At 43.4% G+C, this 12,392-nt stretch overlaps 1 protein-coding gene across 1 annotated transcript in view; it reads left to right on the forward strand.

Annotated features, from left to right (window-relative positions):
• The window catches only part of pdxka (pyridoxal (pyridoxine, vitamin B6) kinase a), a 33,595-nt gene that overhangs the window by 17,526 nt on the left and 3,677 nt on the right, over window positions 1–12,392 (forward strand). The window contains exons 4-10 of the mRNA XM_048239910.1: window positions 611–694; window positions 1,036–1,070; window positions 1,849–1,934; window positions 3,952–3,997; window positions 8,321–8,432; window positions 9,348–9,484; window positions 11,290–11,356. Coding sequence (XP_048095867.1) covers window positions 611–694; window positions 1,036–1,070; window positions 1,849–1,934; window positions 3,952–3,997; window positions 8,321–8,432; window positions 9,348–9,484; window positions 11,290–11,356 — 567 coding nt within the window. The remainder of the gene's footprint in view (window positions 1–610; window positions 695–1,035; window positions 1,071–1,848; window positions 1,935–3,951; window positions 3,998–8,320; window positions 8,433–9,347; window positions 9,485–11,289; window positions 11,357–12,392) is intronic.

Below are 12,392 nucleotides of genomic sequence, written 5' to 3' on the forward strand. Positions count from 1 at the left end.
GTGGAGGCAGCCCACTGTGATTGGCTATTGGCCTGAGAGTTGTGGAGGCAGCCCACTGTGATTGGCTATTGACCTGAGAGTTGTGTCTGATAGGCTAATGGCCTGAGAGTTGTGTCTGATGCTAATCTGATTGGCTATTGACCTGAGAGTTGTGTCTGATAGGCTAATGGCCTGAGAGTTGTGTCTGATAGGCTAATGGCCTGAGAGTTGTGTCTGATAGGCTAATGGCCTGAGAGTTGTGTCTGATTGGCTATTGGCCTGAGAGTTGTGTCTGTTTGGCTATTGGCCTGAGAGTTGTGTCTGATAGGCTAATGGCCTGAGAGTTGTGTCTGATTGGCTATTGGCCTGAGAGGCAGCCCACTGTGATTGGCTATTGGCCTGAGAGTTGTGTCTGATTGGCTATTGGCCTGAGAGCTGTGTCTGATTGGCTGATTCTTGGGAATGGGAGTCTCTGATCGGCTAATGGCTTTGTGTGTGTGTGTGTGTGTGTGTAAGTCGCGTCGCGCGATGTGTGTGATAGCAGCGGCGTGTGATAATCTTGGCGAGCTTTGGCGTCTGCGTCGCGTGTGTGTGTGTGTGTGTGTGTGTGTGTGTGTGTGTGTGTTCTCAGGCTACAGCAGAGATGAGTCTTTCCTGCAGAGGGTTGTTGATATGATCCAGGAACTGAGGAACATAAACCCCAAACTGGTGTACGGTGAGTGAGCTCACACTTACACCGCAGCGCTTTGCACATGTTACACCACACACACACACACATGCACATAGCGCAGGTACATGTGGGTACACACATGCAGGTGACGCGCCTTATGCAGGTGCACACAAGCACAAACCACACGATGGACACACACATAAACACCAGTGGACGCAAACTGGCAATGCAGGTGCCCTGCGATGGAAGACACATGGTCACATGCATGCATGCATGCATGCATGCTCACACATACACACACACACACACACACACACATAAATACATACACAAAATAAACACACTCAAGAAACACCCATGATAGTGTGTGTGTGATTCTCTTGCAGTGTGTGACCCTGTGATGGGAGACCATGGCTCAATGGTAAGAGTTACACACACACACACACACACACACACACACACATGCAGGTGCACACATACATGCTCATTAAGACTTTAGAGTTAACCCTCATTAAGACTTTAGACTAATACTAATTACAATAGAGTTAACCCTCATTAAGGCTTTAGACTAGTACTAATTACAATAGAGTTAACCCTCAATAAGACTTTAGAGTTAACCATCATTAAGACTTTAGACTAGTACTAATTCAAATAGAATACTAGTTAAAGTGTAATTGACCCAAGGGTGTTTTTCTGCATCACATCAAATAAGCCGTGGACACGGTCATTTTCGCTAAACGCTTCCCAAATAGCATTTTTTAAACCAGTAATATTGTTCAAAATAGCACCAAACCTTGTCAGTAGCTTCCTTAGGGCCTCTACACATAAAACGAAGCACCAACAACCTAGTTAGCGAACCCGGAGTTTATTACAGAAGACTGTTAAGAACACTTACCAACTGTCCCCCTACCAGCACCGCCGTCACGCTATCCGGACAAATTCGTTGGTCACCTCTTTTAACGATTTACGGCTCCCATTGACTTCCATTCAACACATGTAAACAATGGGGGAGCCGTAAATCGTTAATAGAGGTGACCAAAAAAATTTCTCCGGATAGCGCAACTGTGGTAAGTGTTCTCAACAGTCTTCTGTCACAAACACTGCGTTCGCTAACTAAAACAAACAAGCAAACAATAAAACAAACAGTTTGGAATGTTTTAATCCGATGTCTTACTGTAGTGTGTGTGTGTATGTTTCAGTATGTTCCGGAGGTGTTGTTGCCAGTTTATAAGGAGAAAGTGGTTCCCATCGCCGAGATCCTTACACCCAACCAGTTCGAAGCAGAGTGAGTGACAACATACATTTGTGTACTATTCCATATGTGTGTGTGTGTGTGTGCAACACTATTCCATACGTGTGTGTGTGCAACACTATTCCATACGTGTGTGTGTGTGTGTGTGTGCAACACTATTCCATACGTGTGTGTGTGTGTGTGTGCAAGTGTGCAACACTGTTCCATACGTGTGTGTGTGTGTGTGAGCAACACTATTCCATGTGTGTGTGTGTGTGTGTGTGTGTGTGTGTGTGCAACACTATTCCATACATGTGTGTGTGTGTGTGTGAGCAACACTATTCCGTGTGTGTGTGTGTGTGTGTGAGAGCAACACTATTCCATACGTGTGTGTGTGTGTGTGTGTGTGTGAGCAACACTATTCCATACGTGTGTGTGTTGTGTGTGTGTGTGTGTGAGCAACACTATTCCATATGTGTGTGTGTGTGTGTGTGCAACACTATTCCATAATTGCAGGTGTTATTGGTGAGCAACACTACCATTGTTCCATTATTGAGCGACACTATTCCATACGTGTGTGTGTGTGTGTGTGTGTGTGTGTGTGTGTGTGTGTGTGTGCGCAACACTATTCCATACGTGTGTGTGTGTGTGTGTGTGTGTGTGTGTGTGTGTGGCGGTAAACTATTCCATACGTGTGTGTGAATGACCATGTCCATATTCCATATGTGTGTGTGTGTACAGGTGGTGACTGTATTCCAACGTGTGTGTGTGTGTGTGAGCAGCACTTTTCGATGTGTGGCACACTATACGCAGGTGTGTGTGTGTGTGTGTGTGAGCGACACTGGTACATGTGTGTGTGTGTGTGGGCAACACTATCCATTATGTGTGTGTGTGTGTGTGTATTGTGTGTGTGTGTGTGTGTGTGGTGCAGCACTGGCTATACGATGTGTGTGTGTGTGTGTCGAGCAGCACTATTCCATACGGTGTGTGTGTGTGTGTGTGTGTGTGTGTGTTTGTGTGAGCAACACATCCACACACGCAGGTGAGTACCATTCCATACCGCAGTGATGTGTATGTGTGTGTGTGTGTGTGTGTGGTGGTGCAAACTTCCACTATTCGGTGTGTGTGTGATATTGATTCCATTGTGTGTGTGTGTGTGCAACACTATTCCATTATGCGTGTGTGTGTGTGTGTGTTTGTGTGAAAAACAAAGCAACACTATTCCATCGGTAACGGTGTGTGTGACAACGGCATCCATTCCCATGCGGTGTGTGTGTGCGGTTTTACAACACTATTCCGTCGCAGTGTAAGCCACCATTCCCACACGCGTGTGTGAGCAACACTATTCCATACATGTGCATATTGTTGTGTGCGACGACACCCGACCCATGTCGTGTGCAACACTATCCATAACGATGTGATGATTGTGTGTGTGTGTGAGCAACACTTTCCATCCCCGCAGGTGTGTAAAAAAGCAACACTCATTCCATAGGTGTGTGTGTGTGTGAACGACACTATTCCATACATGTGTGTGTGTGTGTGTGTGTGTGGTGCACACATTCCATGCGCATGTGTGTGTGTGTGTGAACGACACTATTCCATCGCAGGTGATGGTGAGCAACACTATTCCATGACGGTTGTGTGATGCAACACTATTCCATCGTGTGTGTGTGTGTGTGGCGACACTATTCCATGAATTATTCCATTGTTGTGTGTGTGTGTACGACACTATTCCATACGTGTGTGTGTGTGTGTGAGTGCCAATATCCCATACGTGTGTGTGTGTGAGTGTGATAATATATCATACATGTGTGTGACACTATACCATATGTGTGACAAAATACCCTGTGTGTGTGTGTGAGAGTGTGTGTCTGTGTGTGTGTGTCTGTGTGTCTGTGTGAGTGTCTCTGTGTCTGAGTGTGTGTCTGTGTGAGTGACAATATTCCATATATGTGTGTGTGTGATATTATTCCATACACAGTGTAATGTACCATGTATGGTTTTGTGTGTGTGTGTGTGTGTGTGAGCAACACTATGTACCATGCATGGTTTGTGTGTGTGTGTGTTTCAGGTTGCTGACGGGCAGGAAAATCACTTCTGAGCAGGATGCTTTGGAGGTCAGTGTGTGTGTGTGTGTGCATGTGTGAGTGCGCATTTCTGTTTGTGTCTGGTCTGTTTGTGTGTGTTTGTGTGTGTGTGTTGCCTAGGTGATGGCTGTGCTCCATGATGCTGGTCCTCACACTGTATAATGTGTGTGTGTGTGTGTGTGTGTGTATTTTGGGGCATCCGTGGCCTACTGGTTAGGGAATCAGACTTGTAACTGAAAGATGGGTAAAATGCAGACAACAAATTCCTTGTATATGCAAGTATACTTGGCTAATAAACCTGATTTACATTACAATTACAGTGGGTCCCAGTTAAAAATTGACACTTCATTCACGATCATGGTGAATGGTGAAATGTAGTACAACTGCAGCAGCAGGGGCAGCATAGTCAGCTATTGAGTTCCACCGGTTAGAACCAGACGGCGCATTCGACAGCAAAGGGCTGTGATTGGCCGAGTTTTCGATGTGTTTTCTCTGTGTTTTTAGCAGCCTGCAACATACTCAGTCCACTACAATGGCCCTAAACCTTGTGTGCATAATGTTAAACATAGTTTTTGGATTCGGTGGCAGATTTCTAATGATTTGTACAGTGCCTGTCTCTCCAGTAATGTTTTAAAATGAGAGCTTCGTCGGCTGGCAGTAGGCTACTTTGTCGGTAGTCATGAAGTTTAAACGCTAACAGAACATAAATATGCTGCCTTGCAGAACCTTGTGAATAGTTCTGATTTTTTACTACACTAACGAGGTTGAAATAGCAGACTTTGCCCTGCAGCATCTCTTAACAGTAATGTTAACAAAATGACAGCATTCATATGACAAGAAAAACAGTGGTCACTCAGACTGTGCCACAGCAACCAGTGTAGGCTACAGTCCTGCCAAATAGGCCTACTCGAAACAGATGGCGTTGTCTGGCGATTAGTGTGGGTTAATCTACGTATTTCCAGAACAGGTCTGCAACTTTCAGGTAGTTCTGAGTTCGAATCTAGGCAGGAGCAAACCGCCATAAAAGGCCTAGACCTATTGTTATCATTTTTTGCAAGGTGTTGCTCCTGGCAATACTTGTTTTCTTTTATAAGACGTTTGGTGATTAAATTGATAGCTGTTTTTTTGGGACGCGTTAAGCGTTCTTCTTTATAATGGCGCATCGAGTAAAAGCGGCTATTACAGCTGTTACAACTGTAGGCTACAATGATTGCAATACAAAAAATATGCAGCGTGTTAGTTTAGTTAGTTTTGTGATGTTTTGCACTTTTTTTTGCCTCATGTGTTTTCAGGTTTTGAGGCTTTTTTTTTTTTTTTTTGACCTTGGTTAGACTCTGCATATGTTATTTCTCCATTATGAAAAAATAAAGTCAATTTTAGACACACGTCTGCATTTATTAGTTCAATAACAAGTGTTGCTTGTTAAAACATGTGACTAGTGAAGCTCAAATGATTTTAGAAATATTTGTAAAAGCCAAAAGTGTTAGAGAGGAGGCGGTGCAGCTCAGATGTCTTCTTAATTTTTCTTTATTCTTTAGTAAAGGTGCAGAACATTATTAAACTTTGACTAGCATTTGATGTTCGTTAGTCAAAAACATCGACACATCGAAATGTTAGTCAAAGTTTAATAATGTTCTGAAAAAAAATAAAAAGTAAAACATCAATACCTCTCCCTCTCTAAAATATCTAATCCTAACCTGGTTGCAGCAGTTGGCCAAGCGACAAGCGCGGAGAACCCTCCTTTGTCTACCAAAAAGTGTTACTTTGTGCCCAGCGGCTCCCCACTGCTTGTGAAAGAAAGGGGATGGGGGAGTGGGGCGTCGAAAAAAGCTTAATGTCACAAAGCGACAGCGAAGTCGTTTTAGGCTACAGGCCTTCATAATGGTAGGCTACAGGAAGTGGGGAGGGTATGGGATGACCAGAGCCGTCATCTATCGTCTTTCCAGGCACACAGCTCGTTATATAGCCTATCGACTGCCTTAACAGATAGGCTTTGCTCTTGGGTTTTGGCCTTCCATGAACTCAATGCTCTTGTTGCTTGCAGTTTGTTAAATAAAGCGATGCAGATTACATTATTTATTTCTGATTAATTGCGTCTTTTGATGTATTTTGCAACATTTGCTTGTTAGGCTGGGCTACTGTCAATGTCCTGTACAGGTCAATGTTCAACAGTTGCTGGTGTAGGCCTAGGCTATTAATCAATTAGGGACTGGTCGTTATTTATTTAATTAAGGGGCTACCGGAGGAGTTTTGGGAGCATTAGTCAAAAAAGACGTGACCCTCCCTCGCCAGCAAGAACATTTTCTATGACCCTCCAAAGTGATTGAGAAAAAACGCATGACCCTCCCCAGTCCCAACAATTTATTGATGCCTTCTGTCTACTGGGTCAATTTGGGAGCTTGCATGCTACGACTCCTTCCTTGAAATGCCTTGAAAAGGCTGTCGTTTACACAATTTCACAAATAATCACCGGGACGAAACAAACCTGTCAACTTTTCGGGTTTTATCGGCGTTTTAACTTTTTCCTCGCTGTCTTAGGAGGAACTGCAGGGCCGTCGCAAGGGGATCACGAGGCCCTGTGGCGAACTTGACAGATGCAAAGCCCTTTTCACCCCGTGCATGAAATCATGCAATAGCTTACTTTACACATAGCCAAGGCTACCGTCGGTGTATTTTAATAGTAGCCTAGTCTAATAAGCTACACCAGCTTGCCTTTAAGAGGGGAAATTCAATTGTATAGCCTATAACATTAGCTGAGTCACATATCATAGGCTACATCACGAAACCAAATAGTGTAACAAAAAGGCGAACACTTTAACAGGGGAAATTAATTGGGCATGAATCATTGTGCTGAACGGTATTTGTCAATGAGCAGAAACACACACGACATTCAAACTATTGATAAGATGAACTGGTCTGTATCTATAGGCTAACATTGGACAAATAAATGACACTGACTCGCCATATCCTCCTGTTTGAGGAAAAAAAAACATTTTCTTGCTTTTGCCGCAAACTCAGCAATGAAATCATAGGGCCAGTTTGTAGGTAGCCCTAGCGTCTTTTCATAGAAGGAGAGCCCAGTCTCTCCTGTGACATGGAGGTGCGCCAAATAGTTTTTAATAGCCTGTTCAACTTCCGAAAAGCTTCGTTCACCGATGCCAGTCACTGATCGCTTAATTTCAAAGTGGAGGAAAGCTTCATCTTTTTAAGTTTTAAGTGCAGTGGCCCCTATCTGCCCCCTTTGGAATTATATCTCGAGCCTATTATAAGGTCCAGTGCGTTATGTCCTGGGACCGGATGTGCTCAAAAGAAAAGAAAAAAAAACACTTTTTTATAGATGGTTATGAGGAGCAATGTGAGAGAGAAATTTGATGATCATTGATCGTTGTTTTGGGACGTTAAGCCTTTTCCATGGCGTCAGTGAAGGAGATTGAAGAATGACCATTTTTTTATACGAAAATATTTCTTAACTACAAAAACTCAGTGTCCAAAACTCAGTGTCATTCAGACTCAACCCTCTTGTTGTTTTATTATCTTTTCGTTGTCGTTTGAACTTTGGCAAGCAGGCATGTTGGTGGTTGCAATTTAAGTGAAATTTCTACAGTAGGCCTACAACATGCTGTTAGGGCTGCGCTACTGTCAATGTAATTTGTACAGGTAAATGTTCAACAATTGCTGGTGTACAGGTTATATAATCAATTAGCTAAATCATTTGTCCAGCTGTTTAAACATTTTTTTTTTCGTGCTACATTCAAACGCAAAAGGTGCTTTGATATATTTATTAGTTTGAACGTCGGCAAGCAGGCATGCTTTGGTTGCAATGAATGAGGATAATTGCTTTTTTTTGCATTATTTTGAATATGATTCGGCTCCAGTCTCAACTTATGCGTACTTTTCCCTGCGCTAAGTTCTAACACACATAGGCCTATCCTCTCGCTTTCTCTCTCTCCATCCCTGCACGGTGCTTTCTTAAAGAAGCTGCACCATTTTACAACAATTGCATCTACATTTTCATATTAGAATGTTTTGTCAAGTGTAAGCTTAAACTACCGTGATCAATTTAAGTTCCCGTGCCCCCGCTGCGTCATGGAAGTCAGTCGCATCAAGTCGCATAAGTCAGTCGCATCAAAAATAGTAGTGGCACCCAAGTGACACCTTGTGGTTGTTTGTGTCAACTGCAGTTTGTGCCATTTCTGCTGAGAAAATGGGGTGCGTGATTCCTGAAGGAACCCGTCCAAACTTAACGGGGACCCACTGTACATTATAGTGTGTGTGTGTGGTTTCCTAGGTGATGGCTGCGCTCCATGATGCTGGTCCTCATACTGTTTTGTGTGTGTGTGTGTGTTTTCCTAGGTGATGGCTGCGCTCCATGATGCTGGTCCTCATACTGTAGTCATCACCTCATCTGACCTGCCGTCGCCACGGGGACCAGAGTACCTGGTGGCACTGGGAAGCCAGAGAACAGGTGTGTCTGAGTGAGAGAGAGAGAGAGAGAGTGTGAATGTGTATTGTGTGTGTGTGAGAGTGTGTACTTTGGGTTTGGAGTGTGTGTGTGTGTTCTTGTATGTGTGAGAGAAAGTGCATGCCTTGGCTTGAGTGTGTGTGTGAGAGGGAGAGATTGTGTAAATGTCTACATGTGGTGTTTATATGAGGTGGTGTTTATATGAGTGTTTATATGAGGTGGTGTTTATATGAGTGTTTATATGAGGTGGTGTTTATATGAGGTGGTGTTTATATGAGTGTTTATATGAGGTGGTGTTTATATGAGTGTTTATATGAGTTGGTGTTTATATGAGTGTTTATATGAGTTGGTGTTTATATGAGTGTTTATATGAGATAGATGAGATAGATATTCGGTTAAAGTTCAGTTAGTATACTGGGTATTTGTATATAGTGTGTTTGTGTATAATTATACTTTTGTGTGTGTGTACAATATGTGTGTAGTGTGTGAGGATGGCTCAGTGAAGACTCAGTGTGTGCGGATGGGTTAGTGTGTATTTGTATTAAGTGTGTGTTTATGTGTGTGTAATTATAATTGTGTGTGTGTGTAGTGTGTGAGGATGACTCTGTGAAGACCCAGTGTGTGCGGATGGGTTAGTGTGTATTTGTATTAAGTGTGTGTAGTGTCTTAGGACGGCTCGGTGAAGACCCAGTGTGTGTAATTATGGTTGTGTGTAGTGTGTGAGGACGGTGTGAGGACCCAGTGTGTGTAATTATAATTGTGTGTGTGTGTAGTGTTTGAGGACGGCTCGGTGAAGACACAGTGTGTGTAATTATAATTGTGTGTGTGTGAGTAGTGTGTGAGGACGGTGCGATGAAGACCCAGTGTGTGCGGATGGGTTAGTGTGTATTTGTATTAAGTGTGTGTGTGTGTGTGTAGTGTGTGAGGACGGCTCGGTGAAGACCCAGTGTGTGCGGATGGACGTCCCTCGTGAGGATGCTGTGTTCGTGGGGACCGGAGATCTCTTCGCTGCTCTGCTGCTGGCCTGGACACACACACACCCCAAGGACCTGAAGGTGATTTGATACACACACACACACACACACACACACCCCAAGGACCTGAAGGTGATTTGATATATATACTCACACACACACACACACACACACTCACACAAACACACACACACACACACACACATCCCCCCAAGGACCTGTAGGTGATTTGATATATATACTCTCTCACACACACACACACACACACACACACACACACACCCCAAGGACCTGAAGGTGATTTGATATATATACTCACACACACACACACACACACACACACACACACACCCCCAAGGACCTGTAGGTGATTTGATATATATACTCACACACACACACACACACACACACACACACACCCACCCCAAGGACCTGAAGGTGATTTTATACATATACTCACACACACACACACACACACACACCCCAAGGACCTGAAGGTGATTTGATATATATCAGTCCCTCCAGGATTTCGCGATGTTGCGATCGCAACAACACCAATAAATTCAGCAAATCTCGTGAATTTGGCGACCTTCGCAATTTTGTCCAAACACTGCAACTTTTTCATAAAATTTGGCCAATCATCATGGTTTCCCCGTGAAATTTCACCTACCACAACAGTCTCTCGCACAGAATATGAGTCAGATGCCACACTCACTTCTGCAGACACCAGAGATAACTTGTTCACTCCTCGGCAGTTTTAATGACAATAAATGGAAGGCTAACGTTAATGATCTGCTTTACTTGCATCTATCAACCTGGTGTTGCTAACCTGCCTAGGCTATGAAAGTAAGTTAATTAAGGCCTACTTGGTTTACTGACATTTGAGTAGGCTATAATATGCAACCCATTGGCAAACGTTTACACCTGGAGATGTCCTTTTAGCTCGTGTCATGTTTGCTAGCTTGTGGGCTCAGTGTTTGTGTAGTGCTAGCAAAATCATAGACATTAATAACATTGTAAGACATTTACCTCTTTTATGATCCAAGAATGATTTCATACGAGTTATTTTTTAACATTTATTTTAACTAATGACATAGAAAACATCCCGAATTCCATCCACAAATTGTAATGCACTATGCAAAGTTATTTCCAGTCATAGCCGAACACAGTGAGATGCAAGTGTTCCAATCCCCTTAGAAATGTTATTAGGCTACGTTACTCTTACGTCCTTAAAGTGGCAGGCAATCAATTAGACTTACACACCACCAATGTAATAACATTAAAGAAAAGTGTAGTCTAATAGTTTAAATATGAAATTATCAATATGAAATTACTAGATGGCTATTACTAGATGACTTAGTTGGCTATTAGTAATTATGCAAGTAACAGAATATGAATTATTTAAAAGATATGAACTTAATATGAATTATAACATATATGAATGTAATGAAACATATGACATGATGCCATCTCTTTAGGGGGCTGTCTTTTTTGGACAGTTCTACGAAAGGTTATAGGCTACTGCTTTGTGAATTACCCCAGTAAAAAAAGGACCTGAAGGTGATTTATATATATATATATATATATATATATATATATATATATATATATATATATATACTCACACACACACACCCCAAGGACCTGAAGGTGATTTTATATATATACTTACACACACACACCAAGGACCTGAAGGTGATTTTATATATATATACTCACACACACACACAGATATATACTCTTTCACACACACACACACACACACACAGATGTATGCTGTGTAACACTCACACACACACACACACACACAGATATATATATATGTATGTATGTATGCTGTGTAACACACACAGACACATGGAACTGTCTCTCTGTCTCCCTATCAGACTGCGTGTGAGAAGACCGTCTCAACCATGCACCACGTCATCAAGAGGACCATGGCCTATGCCCGCAGTGAGTGTGTGTGTGTGTGTGTGTGTGCCCGCAGTGAGTGTGTGTGTGTGCATGAGCGTCTGTGTGTGTGAGTGTGTGTCTGTGTGTGTCTGTGTGTGTGAGTGACTGTGTGTGAGTGTGTGAGTGTGAGTGTGCGTGCATGAGCGTCTGTGTGTGTGTGTGTGCACGTGTGAGTGTGTGTGCATGAGCGTCTGTGTGTGTGTGCGCGCGTGTGTGTGTGTGTGCATGAGCGTCTGTGTGAGTGTGTGTGCGTGTGCGGGCGCATTCGTGCGCATGTCTGATTCATATGCCCAAAGGGATGTGGCCCAACTACTGACTATCTGTCTGCTTCCTCCATCTTCACCTCTATGAGACACACCATAGTGTCATTACACACCAGCCCCCATCAAACCAAACCAGGCCATTACACACCAGCGCCCCCATCAGACCAAACCAGGCCATTACACCCCCATCATCAAACCAAACCAGGCCATTACACACCAGCGCCCCCATCAGACCAAACTAGGCCATTACAAACCAGCGCCCCCCCATCAGACCAAACCAGGCCATTACACACCATGGAGGCAGTTGTGCGCCTTGGTTGAAACATCTCCAAATTCTGATTTTTTTTTTTTTTAATTTTCATTTAAACAACACTGAAGCACATTCTCCCCTCTATTCTGTCCTTCAGTAGCCTGGTTAGCATGTAGCCTGGTTAGCATGCATTCTCCCCTCTGTTGTATGCTTCAGTAGCCTGGTTAACATGCATTCTCCCCTCTGTTGTCTGCTTCAGTAGCTTGGTTAGCATGCATTCTCCCCTCTGTTGTCTGTTTCAGTAACCTGGTTAGCATGTAGCCTGGTTAGTATGCATTCTCCCCTCTATTCTGTCCTTCAGTAGCCTGGTTAGCATGCATTCTCCCCTGTATTCTGTCCTTCAGTAGCCTGGTTAGCATGCATTATCCCCTCTGTTGTATGCTCCAGTAGCCTGGTTAGTATGCATTCTCCCCTCTTTTGTCTGCTTCAGTAGCCTGGTAAGCATGCATTCTCCCCTCTGTTG

This window comes from Alosa alosa, chromosome 3 (assembly GCF_017589495.1).
Source record: "Alosa alosa isolate M-15738 ecotype Scorff River chromosome 3, AALO_Geno_1.1, whole genome shotgun sequence".
Taxonomy (NCBI): Eukaryota; Metazoa; Chordata; class Actinopteri; order Clupeiformes; family Clupeidae; genus Alosa; species Alosa alosa.